We start from the raw sequence: 23,816 nt of genomic DNA, 5'->3' as shown, positions 1-23,816 counted from the left end.
CATGTTTTATACATTTAACAAGGTGCTTTATTAATGCAACAGAGTTAGTCAGTTTTTCAATGTTCGTCGTCAGCCAGGTCAATCTGTCAGTGAACTCCCTGTCGGTTGCCCCCGTACGCTCCAGTATTGTTTTTTTTTTAAAGTTTTAAGTTCTCCCTCGTGAGAGCCAACAGCTGTCCGTCGTTTTAAGTTTTTCTAGTCTGTAACTACACAAACACGCACTTTTACGGTGAGATTCGACACCAAACATGTCGCTTGTTTTCGGTAGATGTGTCCTGCACGTGCGCAGGAGGAGGAGATTCGCCGAAATCTCCATTTCAGTGTGGATAGAGATATTTTCAAAAACACATAGTGTGGACGCCTATTGTTTTTACGCAAAACCGGCGTTTTCAAAATTATCCAGTCTAGTGTGGATGTAGCCTAAGACCACAGTCACGGTATTTTCCTTTGACCTTGTTGTTGTGCGTCCCTCACTGTGTACTATCACTCACGCATCCCTGTGCTAGCATCCGTGACTGCCTTCTCTGTACTGCTTCACTCTTTCCTCGCTCTGTCTCGGTCCCTTCCTCCGAGTTCCATCATCACATAACTGTCGGTGCAGTTGCTGATATTCAGGTTCATCCTCGTCACCAATTTGTTGTGTCTATTGAATGACATATCAAATAAATAAAGGCAGGCACTCAAGAGTTGAAGTTAACTTTTATATTCATTTTGCAGAGAGAGCAACAAATCAATGAGCATGGGTAAGTTATCAGTCAATAATCAGTGCTAGGGGCAGTTATTGCACTGAAAGAAATAGATCCATGCACTGCAGCTTGAACCAAGAGTGCAGGCTTTGCAAGTTAAAAAAAATCCAAGCAGTACACTCCCCTACCTAATACTGTTTTACAGCTGCGTTCAGACCAGACAGGATGCTTGCTTGGTATCCCGTTGAATTGACTTTATTTGTTACATCCTTCCCATGCATGAGGAGTAGAAATCTTTACGTCTTCGTCTAAATGTGCAAGTTTAGTAACTTATAATAAATAGAACTGTCAATGTAACATATTGACACTCAAATCAGTCTGATGGCCTGGTGTCCCGGATCCTGGCTTTTATGCAGCAGGACCATCTCCAGGTAGCAAGAAGTAGCATACGCTGCGGGCCCCGCCCGCACTAAATGCAGCCTGGTGAGTCGGCATTCCCACGACTGTTAGCGTAGACGATTCATTTACACTTAAATAAATGACTTTATCCAACCCAGAAAGTACTGTGGATTGAGTTCATAACAATGCACTTCCTAGAAGCTGTGAACCCAGTTTCATTCTGACAATAAAATTCATTTTCGAGGAACTTCCTCTGATTCTGACAACAAACTGAGACTGACAGCTCCAGCTCCCGGTAGCAGCCCGCCCTCAGACGCACTCACAGCCAATCAGCGAGAACCGCTGGGCTCATTGGCTCAGGGGTGTTAGTGGGCGGGACGGTTTGCGCTCGGAACGGTCTGGGAAGAGGCCGGAAATTGGGAGCGGCACCTCGGGTAAAGGTTGCAACACCCTCCGGGGTCTAGTTGCGCATCTAGTTGTCACTCATGGTGACCAATTGCAGTGGAAAATGCTCATTTTCAAAACTGAAAAGGGCTAAAAATGAACTAAGGAGCACCATGGGTCAAAACAGATTGAACAATCTCACTCTAATGAGCATTGATTGAACATGAACTTCTGCATGAAATAGACATTTCCAGTATCATCAACAAATTTGCTCATGCTAAATCTAGCAAATCTATCTTTTAAATTGTAGTTTTGTTACTTTTGACATTTGAAATTGACACCTACGTGTAAGTAATACTATTACTGAAGTGTCAGACATTTGTGGTATTACCTGGCTGTATAGCAAGTGAAAAAATTGAATTACTTTACGATGCAAGTAAATAATTTATGTTTTAATACTTACGTACATTTTTTAAAATTGAGGGCCCCTTTATAACATATGCTATAGGCCCTGCTCCCCTACCATGAGTGTGAACTGAAACGCTATCCTTTTTGGGGCCTGGTGAATTATTGCAGACATTGGATCCCTGAATATTGAATGGTGGACGGACCTCTAAGCCTCATTGCTGTGGATGTCTAATGAGATACAACGGACATGAGAAACCCAGACTGCATTTATTGATCTGAAAACTGCTCTATCTGCTGCTCCCGCATCGGGTACACCAGGCTATTCAGTACCTTTTCAGCTCTTCGTAAATGAAAAGTCCAATCTTATAAAGTTCGATCACCCTCGCACCGTTTTGGCTCCCCATGCAGTCTAAAGCTGTCACATAGCATCTTATGGCAGCCAGAAGAACGGGATATATAAACCCAATCTCTCTTATCAGTGAGCCCCTTAAGCTCCTTACAGACCCTGATGGTATTTCGATTCATGATTGTATAGCTGTAGTAGAATCTACTACGTTGCCTCACCCTGATCTTCAGGATACCCCCTTCAGATAACTCTGACTTAGTGCTATTTACTGATAGTTCCTCCTTCTGACAGTTGTCAGATACTCAGCTCCCTTCTGGTCATGCTGTTGTATCTCCATTTGAAACTCTGAAAGGTTATGTGCTCCCTCCTGAGACATAAGACCATAAATCATAGACATCTGCATTGTTAGCAGAACTTTTTGCACTTACACGGGCTTGTATTTTAGCTAGTGGGAAATTGGTCACTATTTATACTGATTCTCATGCATTCGGAGTAGCCCATGATGTCAGAAACACTTTGGAAACACAGAGGTTTTATTACCTCTTCCAGAAATCCTGTTCAGCACTCCCAATTGATTACTAACCTGTTACGGGCTATTCTCCTGCTCTGTGGCCTTACTATTTTCAGTGGCTTCCCAGAGGTTGTGTGAAACTTGTATAATGAGTTTGCTGAACAATGGAGGAATCACCACTTGAAGTTTGGTCTCTAGAGTTGTTTTTCTTCCACACTGCCTGACCTGCTGAGCTCCTCCAGCATTTTGTGTGTGTCACTATGGATTATGTGTGTTTGTTTCCTGAGAAAATGATCCAAACTACATGTAGTGTCTGGCAGAAAACCTCATTGTCAGGTCTAATGAACAAGCACTAAGACCTTGTTTGCCTGGTGACGAGAAGTGCTCTCCCAGTCACAGCTTTCCTGAACAGGCAACATATTATCCCCAGTGCAAGCAGCCCTCCGGATGGCTGCTTTGGGGAAGAGACAGTCATCCACCTCTTTGCAGTCTGTGGATTTGCTAAGAGAGAGTGGAAATTGATGCATCAATTCTATGTCCCATGTCCCAGTCCATCCCCATAACAGAAGTCTCTACAATCTATGGGCTGTTCCAGTGGCACACACAGAGACAAACATCGTCATCTCATTATCTCAGTGGACCACCCTTCTGTCTGCCGGAAATTTGTTGGTCTTCAGCTCAGTGAGATGTCTTTAAGGTGCCTGGCGCAGTCCAGGTTGCAAGGGTACTGAGGGATGCAATAAAGCTTGGTGCACCCAAACCCAAGGTTCTAGGTTCCTTCTGCTATGACATATGGAAGGGCAGAGTTGGGTGAGGAAGCCCCTTGAACACTCAAAGGATGCAGCACTTAAGGGATCCACTTGAGTAGAGGTGCTGTGTTTTTGTTTTTTTTGAAGTTTGCACTACCAAGATAACTACCAGAATGTTAAAGTTCTTTCGATATACATTGTATTTTTATTATGAATAAATTCTATTTTTAAAATACAAAAGCCATCCTAATGAGATGCAGCCTGTACAGCAACTGCGCTACCTGTGACCACAAAACCTGCAGTGAGTTCTTCAAGCCTGCTGATGACACCATTCAAAGGTGTGACATAAATTCAAAGGGCCAAATCAAAGGTGTGCTGACTCAGTATACAGCAAGGAGCTTGAAAGTTTGGCTGAGTGGTGTCATTACAATAACCTCTCACTTATTGTCTGCAAGACCAAACAACTGATTGTAGACTTCAGGAGAGGGAAACCAGGGGTCCATGAGCCAGTTCTCAATGGAGGATCAGAGATGGAGAGGGTTAGCAACTTTACATTCCTGGCTGTTTCTACTTCAGAGGACCTGCCCTGGGCCCAGCACGTAAGTGCAATTGCAAAGAAAGCACGGCAGTGCCTCTACTTCCTTAGGAGTTTGTGGAGATTCGGCATGACATCTAAAACTTTGACAAACTTCTATAGATGTGCAGTGGAGGTTTATTGATTGGCTGCAACACAGCCTGGTATGGAAACACCAATGCCTTTGAACCGAAAATCCTACAAAAGGTAGTGGATGTGGCCCAGTACATCACGGTTAAAGCATTCCAAACCACTGAGCACATCTATATGAATGGCTGCCATAGGAAATCAACATCCATCGTCACAGATCCTCACCACCCAGGCCAAGCTCTTTTCTCACTGCTGCCATCAGGTAGAAGGTACAAGAACCTGAGGACTCACACCACCAGGTTCAAGAACTCTTACAACTCAGCCATCAGGCTCTTGAACAAAAGTAGATAACTATACTCACTTAACAGTGAGATGGTCCCGTAACCAATTATCTCACTTTAAGGACTCTATCTTATTATCTCATGTTCTCGTTATTTATTGCTATTTATTTACATTTGCATTTGCACAGTTTGTTGCCTTCTGCACTCTGGTTGATCTTTCATTGATCCTGTTACAGTTACTATTCTATAGAGTTTTACAGCTTCAACATAGTAGTAAGTTTCAAACAAATTAAAAATCATGACTCCTTCAAGCATTCAAAGTGACCTTGTGGGTGTTTTCTACTGGTTCATCTATTTGGTCTATCCAATCTATTTATGTCAGTAACGTCTCCACTTCCTCTACAGACAACTGCCTCATTTCCATGGTTTCTTTAAAGACGTTATAGTATTTCTTGTGAAATTACTAATGACTTTTCTTCTGATTGGTAGCAGAATTTATCAACAAGCAAAATTAGTTCTAACAGAAGACAAGGTAAGGTTTGCTCTTTAAATACATATGATTAGGGTAAGAAAAGCCACAGGATGTAAAAGGTTAGCTGTAGAGTCTGTTGTTTACTTAAAGTTGTTTATAATAAATAGCCAATTGTGATTTTTTTCAGGGGGAAATTCAGAAATATTAAGGAAATCTGGCCAGATTTGTAAAATTAACATGTACGATGTGAACAGGAGGTCTGGAGCCAAATCGTCTTTGACAAACCGAGCCAAAAGTTAGATTATTTGTAAACACCGTTGATAGTGACATTGGTAATAGCTTGCCCCGTTTTGCTGATGGTTGAGTGTGTCCTGGTGGGGTATTAATTGGCTGCATTGGATTTGCTTTGCTTTGTTATGGGCAAGGTATAATGAGGCAGGATTCCACGCTGCTGGGGAGATGCCAGCTATAATGAAATAAAGGTAGTCCTGGAGTGCAGCTGTTAAGCGTTATAGCTGGGATGGCTTCCGATCACTTTGCAGTCCCCTATCAATTGTCCAACAGTAAACTGGAGCTACAGTGGTGCATCCATGAGGCCAAAGACATCTTGGACAGCATGTTTAGAGAGGTGGTCACACTGCACGCTATGTCTGAGCAGGCACAGAGAGCAGAGTATCTTCCAGACAGGTTAGGAGAGTAGACAGACAGAGCAGAAGTACTCTTAATTAGTCTCACTCTCTACAGGTTTCCTTGTATGTATCTTGCTGGTGGTGATTATTGTTTGGTGGAGCAGTCAGGGGCAAGGCTTTGTGAGTGGTTCAAGCTGTACAGAAGGGGAGAAACAAGAGGGAAAGGGCAATAGTGTAATGTGACTCAACAGTTAGCAGAACAGCTTAGCTATTGACAAGAGAGTACATAGGCTTTCTGATACTGAGTGGCTACAGAGTATCCTGAAAGGGAAGGATAAACAGGCCAAGAGACATTGCTTCATAATGTGTACCAATGACATAGGTAGGGAAAGGAATTAGGTCTTGCAGGCCAAGCAAGGAAAGAGATGAAAAAACAGGACCTCAAAGGTAGCAACTTGAGGATTACTACCAGTGTAATAATATGTGATTAAGTTTGAAAAAAGGATAGAACAGATTAATATGTGGCTGGAGAGAAGGTGTAGGAGGGAGGGCTTTAGATTTCTAGTATAGGTGGGATCTGTACAAAACAGATAGCTGTACTTCAGCAGAGTCGGGGCCAATGTCCTTGCAATGGGTTTTGAACATAACGCAAGGTAGATAGAGGCTATTTGGAAGGTCAGACCCATGTTAGTTCCAAGTAGACCAATCCTATCAGTCCTGATGTCCTTCGTCTTATTCTCATGATGCCCTTTCTCTCTTACATTTCCATCAATAGTTTCTGAATGTTCACAGCATTTGCAACAAGGTAAGTAAACTATTAGCACAAATGGAAATAATTTAACATGATGTGTTTGCCATCATAGAAATGTGACCAAAGCTAGGAACTACTGTAAGTATTTCAGGGAATTGGTATCTAGGAAGGAGAGGCAACAAAGAAAAGGGGATGATGTAGCAGCATTAATAAAGGAGATTGTTGCAGTAATGAGAAGAGATCATGGCACAACAGATGAGATGTGCAGTACCGTGGAGGTGGACCAAATGAATATATTTGATGCAGAGACAGATACAGTACTGTGCAAAAGTCTTAGGCACACATATATAGCGAGGTACTGTATTTCTCAACATGAAGCAGAGAGCGTGTTTGTAAATCTGCAGGACCAAAGGATGTTGTGTATGGCGAGTTTGGGGTGCTGCGGGAGGCATGTGGGATAGGTGGCAGTGAGGGAGTGCCAGGGGTGGGGGTGTTGGTGTGGATACACCCAGCCCTGAGACACCAGGCAAGGTCGTTTGATTCCAAACAATTGATTTGTTGATCATTACAGAATGTCTCTCTGGTACTTCCCCTTCCTCCTCTCCCCCATCCCTCTCCTTCCCTCTTTTCCCAATCACGATAGCCCCCTCTCTGCTCCCTTACTACTCTCAGTCAACAACAGAGACCCATATCATCACTCACATATGTCATGAAATTTGTTTTTTTTGTGGCAGCAGTACAGTGCAATACATAAAATGAATACCGTGCAAAGGTCTTAGGCACCCTAGCTACATCTATGTGCCTAAGACTTTTGCACAATAGTGGAGAATTAGGATCAATTTGTGTTGAACCTAAAAATAGCAAAGGATAGAAAATATTGGCAAAAATTAGTTGCAGACTACCAGCTGGTTGTAAAATTGAGTGTGGCATAGAGCAGAAATGTAGAGGTGCATATACAGGAAGTGAGGTAGAGACTTTGACCTACATGGAAATGAGATGGATCAAATTTGCTTTAAGGTAAAGTAGAAGTTGACTGCATGGAATTTATGAGATGCTCTTCTAGTTCAATATGTAGAAGTATCCAACATTTTAAAGTTTTTTTTCTGCATTGAGAAATGGTTGAATAATAAGCTTGTTGTCAAGGGAAGTTCAGAAGAATGATCTTAATCTGATCGATATAAACAGGAACTGTTGAAGAAATGAGCAAGTCGGACTGAATCCGTGGAAAATGGAAGAAGTTATTTCTGGTTACTGTGTAGGTGCAAGCCAGACACACTGAATAGTTGCATCATTTTCTGGTTTTTTATTTTAGATTTCCAGAACCTCCAATTTTTTTTTGATTTTCATTTACATTGAATGCGAAAGTGACTCAGTACAAGATAAACTCTTACATTTAAATGAAGAGTTAGTATCACTGACTGTGAGAAAACATTGAAAGGTGGATTGGTGGATAGGAAATGCTAAGCAATGAGAGAAATAATGCCAAAACACGAAGTGATTAATCTGTGGCTGACCTAAGAAATTAAAGATAAGATTAAACCACAGGATGAACCATATTAAATTGACAGAAATAATGGTTGACCTGAGGATTGGGAGCATCTTGGAACTCAGCAAAAGAAATTGATAGAGAAAAGCAAGAGAAAATATAAATGTGGATCACACAAACATAAAATCAGGAACTTACAGAGGCATGTGAAAAGAAAAGAAGAAGACTAGTGAAGGAAAATGTGGGCATTGCATGGATAGAGATGGTACAATTTATAATGGGGAATGAAGATCCAGTCGGCCCTCCTTATCCGCGGGGGATTGGTTCTGGGACCCTTCGTGGATGCTCAAGTCCCTTATTCAACCTGCCTCAACATGGTGGACCTTAGGACCCAGTGGAACCCCAAACCTTACTTAACCTGTCTCTGTAAGGTGGACATTAAGACTTAGCACCAGATCTCTGAATGCGCAGTGTTTCTGTTCACAAAAATAATCACGATCACGATTGAAAATAAAGTGGAAATAATAAAGCGATCGGAAAGAGGTAAAACACGGTTGGTCATTGGAAAAGAGTTAGGCTCCAGTCGGTCAACAATCGGAACAATTTTAAAGGATAAAGTGAGAAAGGCTCTGTCCCGGTGAAAGCTACAATTATTACTGAGCAACGCAGTGGCTTAAGTATAGGGTTTTTGATCCACATCAACCCGGCATGGTGGAGAGCGCACTCGGGAGCGATCTGTCCCGAGTCCCGAGAACTTCTGTTCTTGAGCCCAGCGCTGAAGTATATGTTCTTAAGTGTTTTATATGCATAGAAAGGTAAAATATATACTATATACTAAGACAAACGTTTGAGTAACTGACGCTAAATAGTATCGGATGTACCTGTTCCGACTTAGAGAACTTACGATTTTTTTCGATCCCAATCCACGGTAACCTATGCACATCCTCCCGTATACTTTAAATCATCTCTGGATTAGTTATAATACCTAATACAATGTAAATGCTATGTAAAATGGTTGTTATACTGCATTGTTTTGGGAATAATGACAAGAAGAAAAAGTTTGTACAAGTGCTGGAAGAGCACTTCGGGGTTTTGGCGATTCACGGTTGGCGGAATCCGCAGGTAAGGAGGGCCGACTGTACAGTGTAACTATGCAAGCAGTTAGTTTGCATTTGAATACAGAGAAGACACATAAAACCTTTTGGATATATTAGAGATTCAAGGTGCTAGTGTGAAAGGGGATCTGAAGTGTTACATAATAATGCTGAATGTGGAAGTGGATAAATCCCAAGGATCTGATAATATACAAGCCAGAAGTTTGAAAGAGATTATTTTAAAGAGAGCGTGTCTGAAGGGTACAGCAGTAGAACACTTTAAAATACTATTAAGGAGAATAATATGGATTTATGAAAGGTAAATCATGTTTGTTTAATTTACTGGAGCTCTTTGAGAATGTGACTGGAATGTATAAGAGGGTGATATTGGATGTAACATACTTGGCTTTGCAGAAAATCAAAATCAAAGTCAAGTTTATTGTCACATGTATAGAGAAAGTAAAGAAAGGAATGAACGGATCCTTCTCGGCTTGACAGTCTGACCAATGTTCAAAGCTCATTCACAGGGCTCAAGTCAGGAGTGTGATGGAATATTTTCCACTGTCTGGTTAAGTGCACTCAGGAAGCACAACACCACGCAGGGTTTAGCAGCCCACTTGATCAGCACTCCATCCATAGTGTGGGTTTCCTCCGGATGCTCTGGTTTCCTCCCACAGTACAATGACGTACTAATTGGTAGGTTAATCAATCATTGTCAGTTGTCTGGTGATTAGGCTAGGATTAAATTGGGGAGCTGCTGGGTGGCATGGCTCAAAGGGCCAGAAGGGCCTGTTCCGTGCTGTATCTCAATAAATTAAAATAAAAACCATTCACACGCTCTACCACCAAAGCACATTATCAGCAGTTTATGTTATCGACAGGACACACTGCAGTATCCACCAAGACTTCTTAACAGCACCTTTCACCATATGACCTCTAGCAGCTAGGACAAGGCCATCTAAACATAGGAACACCATCACCTAGAAGTAGCTTTCCAGCCGTATAAAGGTTTAAAGGTTCATTTATTATCAAAGTGTACAACTCTGAAATTCTTCTTCTCCAAATAGCCACAAAAGCAAGAGACTAAAGACCGGCAGCACGATCATCAACCCCCAAATCCCTCCTCCCCGCAAAAAATAACGAACAAATCATCGACCCCCAAATCACCCTCCCTTGCACACAAAAGTACCTAGAAAGATCGGGCACAAAACACAGAATATAAAATACTGTAAGACTGGGAAAAAAAGTCTGAAGTCCAAGTCCATATCCAAAACTCAGAAAAGCCAGGTGACATTCTTCGGGCACAGCAGCAGGCCTTTCCCTCTCCAGCACTGAGCGATTTCCTCCCCCCCCCCAGCGATCAAAAGGCAGTTCATCGCCATCCTGATTTGGAAATACATTGCTGGGTCAGAACCTTAGCACTCCCTCCCGAATGGCAATGTGGAAATGTCCACACCTCAAAAACTGCGGCGGTTGAAAGAGGCAGTTCACCATCTCCTTCTCAAACACAACTAGAAATGGGTAATTAAACGTTGGGTCAGTCTGCACACATCCATTGAATGAATAGAAAACAAAACCTGCGACATTGCATGTATTGTATGGTCAGATACTAAGATGGATTTGTCTTTAGCAAGACCTAGATAGCTTTGAGGAAAAGGCTGATAAGTGACAAATACAAAAATAGCTGACACAAAAATAGAGCCGTGACCATCATCAGCAAGAGGAAGTCCAGCCATTTATCCATGACGTTCAGCTTGCCTACCATTACTGAATAGACACAGAATTCACCATTGATGGAAACAACTGGATCCACCACATAAATACTATGGCCACAAGAGCAAGACAGCAAATGGGTGTCCAGTGGTGAATGATTTATCTTCTGGCTCTCACATTCTAAAGGTTACAAGCAGGTCACGTGATGGAAACTGTGGCTTGGTTAGTGTAACACTGACAACACTGAAGCATCTCAAACACCATCCAGGGTAAATTAGCTCACTTGGCTGGCACACGATCCACTATTGCAGACGTTCACTTCCTCATGCACCATCTAGCCGGCCAGTGTCGTAGTGGACGTCGAGGCGAGTGGTCCTGGGTTCAAATCTGGCCGGCTCCTTGCACGCTTTCCATCCGTGCTGGGTTGAGCGTCGAGCTAGCAACTTGGCTTTGTAAAAACAGACCAAAATGCTAACGAAATGGCAAGCTTTCCACCTGATGCGCCACAAGGCACAGAAAGGAACAACAACATCTACAAAATGCACTGCAGTTATTCATCAAGACCACTACCATCAAGTAGGACAAGAGCAGTAGGCAATGAAAAGACCATCAAGAGTTAAAAGATTTCTGATTCACCAGTAAGAAAATACTTCCAATTCTGGGTGTGTTGGTGGATAATGATGAGGCGATGGGGTGGGATGGATTGGCATAGTAACTAATGGATATGTGCCTTCAATCTGAAAACAGCATTTCACCAGAATTATGTCTTCTGCTTATTAATTTTGTTGCTATATATATGTTCCTTTATATCCTATGTTTTTTTAGTTTCACACCGACACCCTGGTCTATGCTCTGTGCTGCACGTGCCACCACCTCAACCCTTGGACCTCCCAGATCCCAGGCTCTGACCTACTGATTCCTCCTAAATTTCAAATGAAGTTCCAAACCTCAGCCATATTTCTGTGATAAATCATGGACACTGAATAATAAACAGAACAGAAATCAAGATATATGCTAGCAAGGAGGGGTCAGACCAAATGCACCATAGTCTTGGAAATGTAATCATTAAGGAATTGAGTCACACAAATTTTATGCCTGTTATTGCTTTCTAGATTTACAAGGATAATATACCCAGTTTCAGTTACTGGGATTTTGTTCATGCAAATAGAACAATCAAGAAGAACTACAGAAACAGAGAATATAGTTTTCTTCTGTGAAATACTTACATTCTGATTTCCAAATACAGATGACCCACATTAAATTTATTTTACCAAGCTGATTGCTATTTTTGGAGTTAGAATACAAAATACCAAGGTCTGTGCTTCAGAAATTGTACTTTGTGGTGTGAGCATTAGCCATTTGGTGTGGCTACAAGTTAGTAAGTGAGAGTTCTCACAGAGCCTGTTTTTTTTTTCATTGGTGAAATAATCTTGCTCGTCTGCAAAGTGCAGTGTAATTTAACTTTCTTAACAACAATAAATACTGAATCTTGCACAGTACACAAGATTATACTACAAAATAGTAGAAAGGTATTAACTGTGGCAAATTGCAGTTAACATGCTGAAATGTTCAAAGCATTTCACATGAGCTTTATCAAAGAAAATATGACAACGACGGATAAGGATCTATTAGGACTGATTATCAAAAACTTAAGACAGGGACTTAATGAATATATTTGAAAAGAGAGAGAAAGATTTAAACTACTCGAAGATCCTTTCCTTCTTGCATAACCTTTTCTCTCATCCATGTGCCTAGGTTTCTTAAATGCTCCTAATTTACCACCAGTCCTGGTAGACGTTCCACACACCCAACCCTCTCTATGTAAAGAGTTTATCTCTGATATCCTCACCAATACTTTCTTCCAATCTCCTTAAAATTACATGTCCTTGTATAAGCCATTTCTGCCCTTGGAAAAGTCTCTGGCTATCCACTCTATCTATGCCTTTTATCACCTTGTACACCTCTATCAAGTCACCTCTCATTCCGTCTCTCCAAAGAGAAAAGCCCTAGCTCACTCAACCTATCTTCATAAGATGTGCCCTCTAGTCCAGGCAGCACCTTCTCTGAAGTTTCCCCATCCTTCCTATGATGAGGCAACCAGAACTGAACACAATATTCTAAGTGTGGTGTACTAGGGTTATAAAGTGTTATGAGTGATGAACAAACCTGATGGACAATGAGGTACAGAGTTAACCATTCCCCCCCTCCAGAGAACTACGAACTATTGCTGTTGTTATGCTGATCATGAGAAAGAGAGACGGAAAAACAAGCAAGAACATCGGCGACAGATAAGAGAGAGGGGGAAATTGCTGATTAACCGTATTGTGACTCATTTTTGAATTACTTACTGTTTCGCTGCAAGGACAATAGTTTGCTCATAAACATTCCTCAGTGGACTGAAGGAGTGGCCTTATTTGATGGATACAGTCATTCAGGAGTGATGGATAGCTGAGTCCCCATGAGTAGGGATAAAAGACAGGTCTGGAGAGACACCCTCCAGACACACCAGTGGACACTGATTGAGTGTTGGAACCCACAAGAAAGGTGGGGGCTTCGAAGACCGAACCAGGAGGTCGGTCAGTAAGACTATCAGTGTAAAAGCAGGGCCGGTGGGGACTTGTGTGTGTGTCCACTCATGCCAGAGTGACGAGTCCACCACAGAAGAACGGTCTAGCAGAAGGACGGAGAGGTCATAACTGAATGACCACACCGATACGACGGATTAAGAAAGCAAAGGAAGGTTTGCCTGACTGTAGCTGTTACATCTCGCTCGCTCTCTCTCTCTCCAACGATTACAATACAACAACCATAACTACATCAGCACTTAGGAACTGAACTGAACTTTATATTTTTCTATGACAATTCATTTGCCCCTAGACATCGATAGAGCTTGTTTATTATTGATTATTATTATTCCTACACTTTTAGGTTTATTACTGCTAACTTGTTTTATATGTATATTTGCATTATTGATATGGTTTTTGCTTATTTTTATTAATAAACACCTTTAGTTTGGTACCACCAGACTCCAACGGATTCTTCTTTCTCTGCTGGTCAGACACCCAGTTACGGGGTACGTAACACAAGAGTTGCAACATTGTCTCACAGCTCCTGAACTCAATCTCCCGACTAACAAAGTCCAATACACCATATGCCATCTTAACAACCATATTGTGCCCAAGATCCCTTTGTTCCTTCACACCGCAATCAATCCTGTCATTAATCTGGATTCAGCCTTCAGTTTCGACTTTCCAAAGTAAATCACTTCACACTCTTCCAGGTTAAACTGTGTGTCTCTGAACCATCTTCAAGTGAAAGAGTACTGATGGGAGGGGGCAGCTTTGGTAAAATTAGGCCTTCTCCAAGGTTTCTTAGTACCCTTGTACCTTGGCCCATGAAGCCCAAACAAGGTGCGCTGATACCAATCTTCAGCAGAACCCTGACAATAAGTATGAATTTAATTTTGAAAGGGCACCATGGGTGGGGGCAGGGAGGGTCTTTTGGGGAAGACGGGTGAGAAACAAGGCAGCTCAGGTCAGAAGGGCACTGTATGAGTACGGAAACCAGGATGAATGTTCAGTATCTTGTTTTGTCCATGGCTTTCTAATTCAGCCTATTAATTGCAACATTTTCTGAGTTTGGCGTAAAATATGTTGCACTATGCATTACGTGGATCTGGAGCAAGGAAACTCATCTAAAGGCTTTAAAGAGGCAATCCAACAATGGAAACTGGAGATTAAGGAATGAATGAGTGAAGTTTCTTTGTGGATGTAGGAAGGACAGGTCTTGTATATAATAATCAGTTGCTCTACACATTGTTGAGTTTCAGTGAAGAGTCAACAAGAGATATTCTTCCACAGCAAGGCTGGATGACCTAGAAGATTATTAACAGGAGCATTATGCCATTGATGGGAATAGTGAAGTCATTAGCTTAATAAACTTGTGCCAGAACAGGGAAGGTGAGTACAATTGTACGCTACTACAGTAGATACAAAGTGGCTCATTGGTCTAGGGGTCCTGCTGTTGGTGTGAGAGGTTCCAGGTCTGAGTCATGAACAAACTCAATTTTGGGACGGCGTGTTAGCATAGCAGTTAGCCCAATGCTGTTCCATCACCAGAGACATGGTTTCAATTCCCACAAGTGTCTGTAAGGAGTTTGTATGTTCTCCCATGACCCTGTAGCTTTCCTCCAGGTTCTCCAGTTTCCTCCCACATTCCAAAGACGTATGTGTTAGTATGTTCATTTGTAATATGGGTGTAATCGGGAGGTACAGGCTCAATGGGTCAAAACAGCCTCTTCTCAAAATCAGAATCAGAATCAGAATCAGACTTTAATCGCCAAGTACCTATGCACATACAAGGAATTTACTTCTGGCAAATGTTGTCACTCTGCTCATAACAATAATAATGATAAATATAAATGAAAATATAAATTATACATACAGGTAGTGCAATCCAAGTAATAGTTAGCCGACAGTTAACCGGCAGTTAACTGTTCAGCAAAGTGACCGCAGTAGGGAAAAACCTTCTCCAGTGCCTATTAGTCTTAGTCTGGAGGGATCTGAAGCGCCTACCAGACGGAAGCAGATCAAACAGTCCGTGCGCAGGATGGGAGGAGTCCTTTATGATGTTCCCCGCCCTCTTCTTCAACCTGGAAGAGTACAGGTCCACAATAGAGGGCAGGGAGGCTCCAATGATGCGCTCGGCAGTCCTCACTGTGCGCTGTAGTCTGGTTCTATCCTGCTTGGTGGCGGCTCCAAACCACACAATGATGGAGGTGCACAGGACAGACTCAATGACTGCAGTATAGAACTGCAGCAGCAATTAAATAAATTAAATAAAAATAATCACCAAACCTACCTCTCATCTGACTTCTTAGGTCCCCAGCAAACGACTTCTCGTGTCCACTTATCTTGTCAGTCATTATTTCATTCTCTTTCTGAGCACTTTATTGTATAAAGCTTTACCTTAATCAGTTACTTTTTGGCTTCCGTTGGTCAGGATCAATGTATGTCAAATCAATGTCAAAGCCAATATACAAGACAGTATGCAAGCCAGGGCAGTACAACATGGAGAGCAGGCTGTGGCCCGTACAGAAGGCTCGCCCTCTCTGCACAGCTGGTGAGTCAGAAGGGGTAACAGAGACTGATACAATGTGGCACCAGTGGCTTCGCAGGAGTTGCCAGTCAGCATTGAGCTCAATGTTGGACTGCCTTAGGGACTCCAGCTCTGATTTTCCCTCTGGGTTTACTCCCAGAGGTTTCCCCATGAATAGGTATAGTCACAGGGCAGCGGAGGTTTGAAATCAGAGTTTTCCTTCTCTTGGATGAACTGCTAACCACGGCTGATGAGCGCCATTTGTCTAGAGCGATTGATTTTAAGGTGCCAGTAACCTGCATTTGCCCTTTCTCCTGTCAGTAGAAATGCTGTCGTTGGGCTTAGTGGCTAAGCCACACAAAAGGCCAGGAGCTGGACTCGGTTGTCGGAGGGTACTTGAGACGCACACCATTGGGAGCATTTAATAGGCAGCGGGACCTCATCCCCACTACCGCCCACCCCCGGCTATAACAGCCTTAAGGAACCACTCAGTTACTAAATCTCTTCTGACTAGGCACTCTCACAAAATGTGCTAGACCATTTAGTAAGCAATTAGGTATGCTCGTTTCGCCACTTCAGCAACCACAAATTGAATATGACATTTCAAACCGTACATTTACACAGGAAATGCGATAACAACAGATCCACGGCTCCCTTGCAACATCCAGGACATCAGAGCCAGAGGTGCTGGCACTCTGAGACACTTGGAAATAAAATTAAATGTCAGCAATCCACACATCAGACAACGTTAGATTATGCTGAGGACACAGAAAATACTGGAGATATTCATTTATAGAGAACAATAAAAGAGTTAACATTTCAGGTCAATACCCTGCTCTTTCTTGCTATATCCTGGTGTGATGTTGTCTGTCTCAATGTTCCATTCTACTTAATCACTCTAACCAATGCCTCTCTGAAATTGGAGCATTTTGTGCTCTGAAGACCAACCCCAATATTTTCATCAAAACTGCTGACAAAGGTAATGCTATCATTGTATGGCATATTTACAATTACTTTGCAGCCCTGAGATCTCCTCATAATCTTTCTGGACACCTGGGAAAATGCAATCCATGTTAGTGTGAGGAACGCTGCCCAGATAGTGTGATCATAATCTAGAGATATCGTTATGTCCTTTTCTCACATGGTCATATAATACTCTCAGGCGAGAGAGCCTATTTCCCCATTATGTTTGGAGATCCATTCTTGCTCTTAATTTTTTCTTCAGTAATTCAGGATTGTTTGTCTCTGTATAGAAAGTCTATTCTTTGATGATTTTCTTAATATCAGTATTTTAAGTATCTGTTACTAGTTTGAGCCTGTCTTCTTAGTAGACAATATAATTAAAGTAGTACTACATTCTAACTTTTTCACATTATTTGTTATCTATATAAATTAGTAAGACTCCCCCCCCCCCACCACATGCCCCTTGTGCTCCTCCTTTTCAGGATGAAAAACTTGTTTCCCAAATTTTTCCTTGCAACTTAAGTATCCACAAATTGGGTGGCACAGGAAAGCTGTGTATCTCAGATCAGTACTTCCTTCTTCATTGACTTCACCACCCTAATTACTATTGTTGACAATTTAGCATTTTTTAAAAATCATTACTTAAGTTTGCACTTGAACTGATAATGTTGCTCTTTGCTTGTAATTAACAACTAAATACTGTAACATCCTCAACCTTTTTTATTCAATAGTTAAAACTGAAAGCTCAAGAGAAAGAAATAAGACTTCATGTGTGAAGCAAAGAGAAGACATGAGAGAAAAGCAGACCAAATGTCTGTTATTGCATCACTCCCGTATTTTCATGGAAACATCAGCAAAAAGGAATGTGAAACTTTACTTGGAGCAAATGCGATTGATGGAAGTTATTTAGTGCGGCAGAGTGAAACAGTCCCTGATACGTTATGCCTCAGTGTATTGTAAGTAACACTGTGATAAACGTGTAGTTTAATTTACGAAATTATTAATTGAAAGGTAAAGTATCATAGATGGTCAAAGCAACACACACAAAATGCTGGAGGAACTCAGCAGGTCAGGCAACATCTACAAAAATGAATAGATAGTCAACATTTCTGGCGGAAACTCTTCTTCAGGTCAGAGAGGGAAGGAGAAGGGAATCACAGAGGGAGCAACCCCAGCAAAAAGCAGAGGGAAGGGTGCAGCAAAGATATATGTTTAGTGGTAGGATCCTTTTGGAGATGGCAGAAGTTGCGGGGGATAACGTGTTGGATGTGGAAGCTCATGGGGTGGTAGGTAAGGACAAGAGGAACTCTATCACTGTTAAGGAGGCAGGAAAATAGGGTGAGCACGAATGTTCGGGAAATGGAGGGGATGCGGGTGAGGACAGCATCAATAGCAGAGGGAGGAAAACCCTGTTCTTTAAAGAAAGAGGGCATCTCTGATATCCTGGAATGGAAAGTGATGTCCTGGGAACAGATGTGGTAGAGGTGAAGAAACTGAGAAAAGGGAATAGCATTTTTACAGGAGATAGGGTGAGAAGAGGTGTAGTCAAGATAACCGTGGGAATCAGTAGGATTATAAAAGATGTCAGTCAACATTTCATCTCCAGAGATGGGAACAGAGAAATGGAGAAAGTGGATGAAGCTGTCAGAGATGGAGCAAGTGAATTTAAAGGCAGGACAGAAGTTAGAGACAATTTTTGGTTTACCAATGATGGAGTCAATTTATTTATCTCCCTCTGCTTGTCGGATGATTGCATTTCTTACATTAATGGCCAAAAAATCTATTTTGTTGAATTGGAAAGAAATTAATCCCCCTACCACATTTCATTGGTTTTCCCAAACTATGTTATGTTTAAATTTGGAAAAAATTAGAAGTTTATTGGAAAAATTAGACCCTTCTATTAAATTTGAAAGGACTTGGAGGCCATTTATTCAATATTTTCACATGATGTAATTTGACCCTGTTCCAATCCTATTTTTTTCTGGTTCCGATTTTATATATGTAGAGGATCGGAGTTCGGGACACTGATGATTTTTTGTCTTTTCTTAGACACTATAATCAGCCCATGCTGTTTTTTTTCTTTTCTTCTTTTTTTCTATTAGTTACTGGTTAGTTTGTTAGATTAGTTCTTGTTTTTTGGGATAATAATTTTTTTTTCTTTTTCTCTTTTTCTTCTTTTTTTGTTTTTTTATATTGATATACCTAGTTTTTTCTTTGTCTTGTCTATATTATATTTGTATCTTGTATGATTTGGGAAGACTTAACTACATTGTACTTATTGCTTATGTATCCTTTTGTGCTCATTTTAGATTTTGTAATTTTGTAATCCCAATAACTATGTATCAATCTTATTATGTTGATATTAATAAAAAGATTGAAAAAGAAAAAGAAAAGAAGTTAGAGACAAAGTTGATAAAATTGATTAACTCAGCATGAAGCAGCACCAATGCAGTCACCAATGTTACAGAGGAAGATCTGGGGAGTATTACCAGAGAAGGCTTCAAACTTGGACTGGTCTACAAGACCAACAAAGGGGCAGACATAGTTGCAGACCAGGCAAGTGCCCATAGCTCCTCCTTGAGCTTGGAGGAAGTAGGAGGAGCCAAAGGAAAGATTGTTCAGGGTGAGGATCAGTTCTGCCAAATGGAGAGGGGTGGTGGTGGAAGGGAATTGGTTGGTTATTTTGTCAAGAAAGAGCTTGGAGGCCTTCTTGATGGGGGATAGAAGTGTGTAAGGACTGAACATCCATAAATAGTAAAATTGGTTTATGAAAGTGTTTTATGGTTTCAAAGTAGGACAGACAACTTCTTGTTTTTAATCACATGACCGCCACATTTCAAGAAGTGTGCAATACCATAAGAGAGGATTCAGGAAATTTATAAAGATGTTGGCAAAAATGAAATTTAGTTAGAGAGAAATGGGTAAAATATATTGCAACACGAGTGAATCTGCAGATGCTGGTGATGCACCATCAATAACTCTGAGACGTGGGTTAAGGTAGGCTTTTATTGGCTGGAAGAAAGCACAAGCAGCAAGCGACCACCACACAACATCCTGGAGACTGAGGAAGGGTCTGTGCCTCCAATCGACTTTATACCGGAGTCTGTGGGAGGAGCCACAGGAGCAGTCAGTGGGGGGGGGGGGGGCATGTCCAGACAGGTGTATGTAGTTCACCACAGCTGGAAATAAATAAAAAACACAAAATACTGGCAGAACTCAGCAGGCCAGACAGCATCTATGGGAGGAGGTAGTGACGACGTTTCGGGCCGAAACCCTTCATCAGGAGTGAAGTAACATGGGGTGGCCGAGGGGGGATAAGAAGTGGGGGGAGGGATAAAGTAGAGAGCTGGGAAGTGATAGGCTGGAGATTAATGGGCTGGGGGAAGGTGGAGAATTATGGGAAATAAAAGAGAAAGAAAGGTAGGGCTGGGAGGAGAGATTATAGTGAGGAGGGAAAAAGAGAGAAAAAGAGAACCAGACTAAAGTAATAGATAGGGATGGGGGTAAGGGGAGAGGCAGGGGTATCAAGGGAGGTCAGTGAGTTGGATGTTCATGCCGGCAGGTAGGAGGCTACCTAGGCGGGAGATAAGGTATTGCTCCATCGACCTGCGTGTGGCCTCATCTTGATGGTAGAGGAGGCCATGGACAGACATGTCGGAGTGGGAGTGGTCTGTGGAATTGAAGTGTGTGGCCACAGGGAGATCCCGCCACTGCTGGAGGACTGAGCGCCGGTGTTCGGCGAAACGGTCTCCCAGTCTGCGGCAGGTCTCCCCAATGTATAAATGGCCACATCGGGAGCACCGGATACAGTATATCACCCCAGTTGACTCGCAGGTGAAATGGTGCCTCACCTGAAAGGACTGTTTGGGGCCTGGGATGGTAGTGAGGGAAGAAGTGTGGGGGCAGGTGTAGCACTTCTTCCGTTTGCAGGGATGAGTGCCCGGAGGGAGGTCAGTGGGGAGGGGGAGGGGGATGAATGGACAAGGGAGTCGCGTAGGGAGCGATCCCTGTGGAAAGCCGAGAGTGGTGGGGAGGGGAAGATGTGGTTGGTGGTGGGATCACGAAGGAGGTGGCGGAAGTTACGGAGGATTATGCGTTGGATCTGTAGGCTGGTAGGGTGATAGGTGAGGACCAGGAATAAATTGTAATTATTATAATAAATTGTATTATTTTCTGAGAGGCCAAGACAGGAAGAAATGAGGAATTATTTCCCTAAGCAGTGAAGTCAATGAATATGGAGCATAATTTTAAGATTATTTGGAAGGATTAGAGGGAAACAAATGAAATTTTTTTTCTTATTAGGATCTGGAAATTACCATTACAGTGTGTGATAGAAGCAGAAACCCTCACCACAGTAATAAGTATCTGGTTGCACCGTTGTCAAAGTTATGGACCAGGATTCTTTCTTTCTTCCTAACCAAAGGCAGAATGGCAATTTGTGGTATCCATTCCAACATCCTGGCTAATTCAGTATAGTACTGGAAATTAAATCTAGGACAGTTCTACTCTCCATATCGCTGTTGTGTTACTACCCCTGTTCTAGTACTTGCATCAGAGTTGTGTAATAATTCAATGAGTTGGATTTATTCATTAATACATGGACTGCAGTTGTAACCTTGTGTTGTCTCTGGAATGCGACTAAGTTTTGGAGATTAGAACATACAACATAGAACAGTACAAGACAATACAAACCCTTGATGTTGTGCAAACCTCTTAACCTACTCCGAGATCAATCTTATGCTTCACTCCCACATAGTCCTCTAGCTTTCTTTTATCCATGCGCCTATTTTAAATCTCCCTAATGCATCTACCTCTACCACCACCACTGGCAGGGGGCATTCCATGCACTTACCACTCTCTGTATAAAAAACTTACCTCTGACATCACAACTATACTTTCCTCCAATCACATTAAATTTATGCCCTCTTGCATTAGCCATTTCTGCCCTGGGAAAAAAATGCTGGCTGTCCACTTTTTCTATGTCTCTTATTGTCTTGTACATCTCTATCAAGTTATCTCTCACCTCCTTCGCTCCACAGAGGAAAGCCCTAGCTCAGCCAATCTCTTCTCATTACACATACTCTTGAATCCAGGTAGCATCCTGATAAATTCTCTCTTCACCTTCTCTAAATCTTCCACATCCTTCCTATATTGAGGCACCCAGAACTGAACACAATATTCCTAGTGTGGTCTAACCAGGGTTAGACGACACTTGCCTGGTTCGGGAATTGCACCGTCTCAGATCGCAAGACCCTGCAGCGGATAGTGAGGTCAACTGAGAAGATCGTCAGGGTCTCTCTTCCCGCTATTACAGACACTTGCACCACACGAGTTGCACCCACAAAGCTAACAGTATTGTGAAGGACCCCACACACCCCTCACACAAACTCTTCTCCCTCCTGCCATCTGGCAAAAGATACCAAAGCATTCGGGCTCTCACCACCAGACTGTGCAACAGTTTCTTCTCCCAAGCCATCAGACTCTTCAATACCCAGAGTCTAGACTGACATCTACATCACTTATTATTATATTGAAATTTGTCCTCTACTGTGCCTATGTCTTGTTTATTAATCATTGTACTGCCCTGCACTGTTTTGTGCACTTTATGTAGTCCTGTGCAGGTCTGTAGTCTAGTGCAGTTTTTATATTGTTTTACGTAGTCTAGTGTAGCCTTGTGCTGTCTCACATAGTCTAATGTAGTTTTGTGTTGTTTCATCTAGCACCAGGGTCCTGGAGGAACGTTGTTTCGTTTTTACTATATACTGTACCAGCAGTCTATGGTCGAAATGACAATAAACTTGACTTATAGAGCTGAGCTGCAACATTACCTTGTAGCTCTTGAACTCAATCCCCCAACCATTGAATGCCAACACACTGTATGCCTTCTTAACCACCCAATCAACTTGCTCGGCATCTTTGAGAGATCTAGGACAGTGAACCCCAAGATGCTGCTATTCCTCCATGCTGCAAGAATCGTGCCGTTTACCTTTTATTCTGCCTTCAAGTTCAATCTTTTGAAGTGTATCACTTCACACCTTTCTGGATTGAATGACATCTGCCACTTCTCAGCCCAGCTCTGCATCCTATCAATGTTCCTTTGTAATCTATGACATCCTTCTACACCATTATCCATCTCCATATTATCTGCAGACTACCCTTCCACTTACTCATCCAAGTCACTAATAAAAATCACTAAGATTGATCCTTGTGGAACACCACTGGTCATCAACCTCCAGGCAGAAGATGTAGTATCTATGACCACTCTCTGCCTTCTGTGTGCCCATCACTGATGTAAGAGCCACTGGTCTATAACTACCAGGATTATCCCTTTTACCTTGCTTGACAAAGGCATAATATTTGCCTCCCTTCATTCTTATGGTGCTCCTTCTGTTGCCAGTGAGGATGAAAAAATCTTCACCAAAGGTTCAGAAATCTCTTCCCTCACTTTTCTTAGAAACCTAGGGTATATCTGTCCAGAGCTGGGAACTTATCTATCCCAATGTTTTTCAAAGTTCCAGCACATTATCTTTTTTAACGTTGACACGTTCTAGCACATCAGCCTGTTTTAAGCTGTCCTCACATTTATCCAGGACCCTCTCACTTGTGAATACTGAAACAAGTTAAGGACCTTCCTTTCCTCCTCTGACTGCAGGTACTGGTTTCCTCTTTTATCCCTGATCACTCCTAACTTCACTCTAGTCACGTGTAGAATATCTTAGGGCTTTCCTTAATCCTACTTGCTAAGGCCTTCTCATGCCTCCTTCTAACTCACCTATGTCCCTTCTTAAACTCCTTTCTGGCTACCTCATAAATTTCAAGATGTCTGTTTGATCCTTACTTCTCAAAACCTAAGTATGCTTCCTTCTTCCTCTTGACTAGATGTTCTCCTTCTCTTGTCAACCATGGTTCCTTCACCTTACCATCCCTTCCCTGCCAGAATCCCATGCAAGTGCTCCCTAAACAAACTTCACATGTCTGTTGTACATTTCCCTACGTACATCTAATCCCAATTCATGGTCTCAAGTTCCTACCTAACTGCATCATAATTCACCTTCCCCCAGTTAAATATTTTTCCATACCATCTGCTCCTATCCCTGTCCAAGACTATGCTAAAGGTCACCTAATTTTGTCATGGTTGCCTTTAACTTCCCTCGTATTGATTGGCACCTCCTTAGTGCAAAGG

General features: G+C 42.1%; 1 protein-coding gene across 2 annotated transcripts in view; it reads left to right on the top strand.

Moving 5' to 3' along the window:
- The window catches only part of LOC140727663 (SH2 domain-containing protein 1B-like), a 225,657-nt gene that overhangs the window by 180,231 nt on the left and 21,610 nt on the right, over positions 1 to 23,816 (top strand). The window contains exons 1-2 of one of the 2 annotated variants that reach the window (XM_073045302.1): positions 4,858 to 4,960; positions 17,365 to 17,589. In XM_073045302.1, coding sequence (XP_072901403.1) covers positions 17,402 to 17,589 — 188 coding nt within the window. In that variant the 5' untranslated portion in view covers positions 4,858 to 4,960; positions 17,365 to 17,401. Of the gene's footprint in view, positions 1 to 4,857; positions 4,961 to 17,364; positions 17,590 to 23,816 lie in introns of those variants that run through there. The other variant, XM_073045300.1, reaches the window with a different exon arrangement.

This window comes from Hemitrygon akajei, chromosome 5, assembly GCF_048418815.1.
Source record: "Hemitrygon akajei chromosome 5, sHemAka1.3, whole genome shotgun sequence".
In the NCBI taxonomy this organism is placed as follows: domain Eukaryota; kingdom Metazoa; phylum Chordata; class Chondrichthyes; order Myliobatiformes; family Dasyatidae; genus Hemitrygon; species Hemitrygon akajei.
The sequence above is the reverse complement of the archived record's forward strand: the minus strand, read 5'-3'. Positions and strand labels throughout refer to the sequence as shown.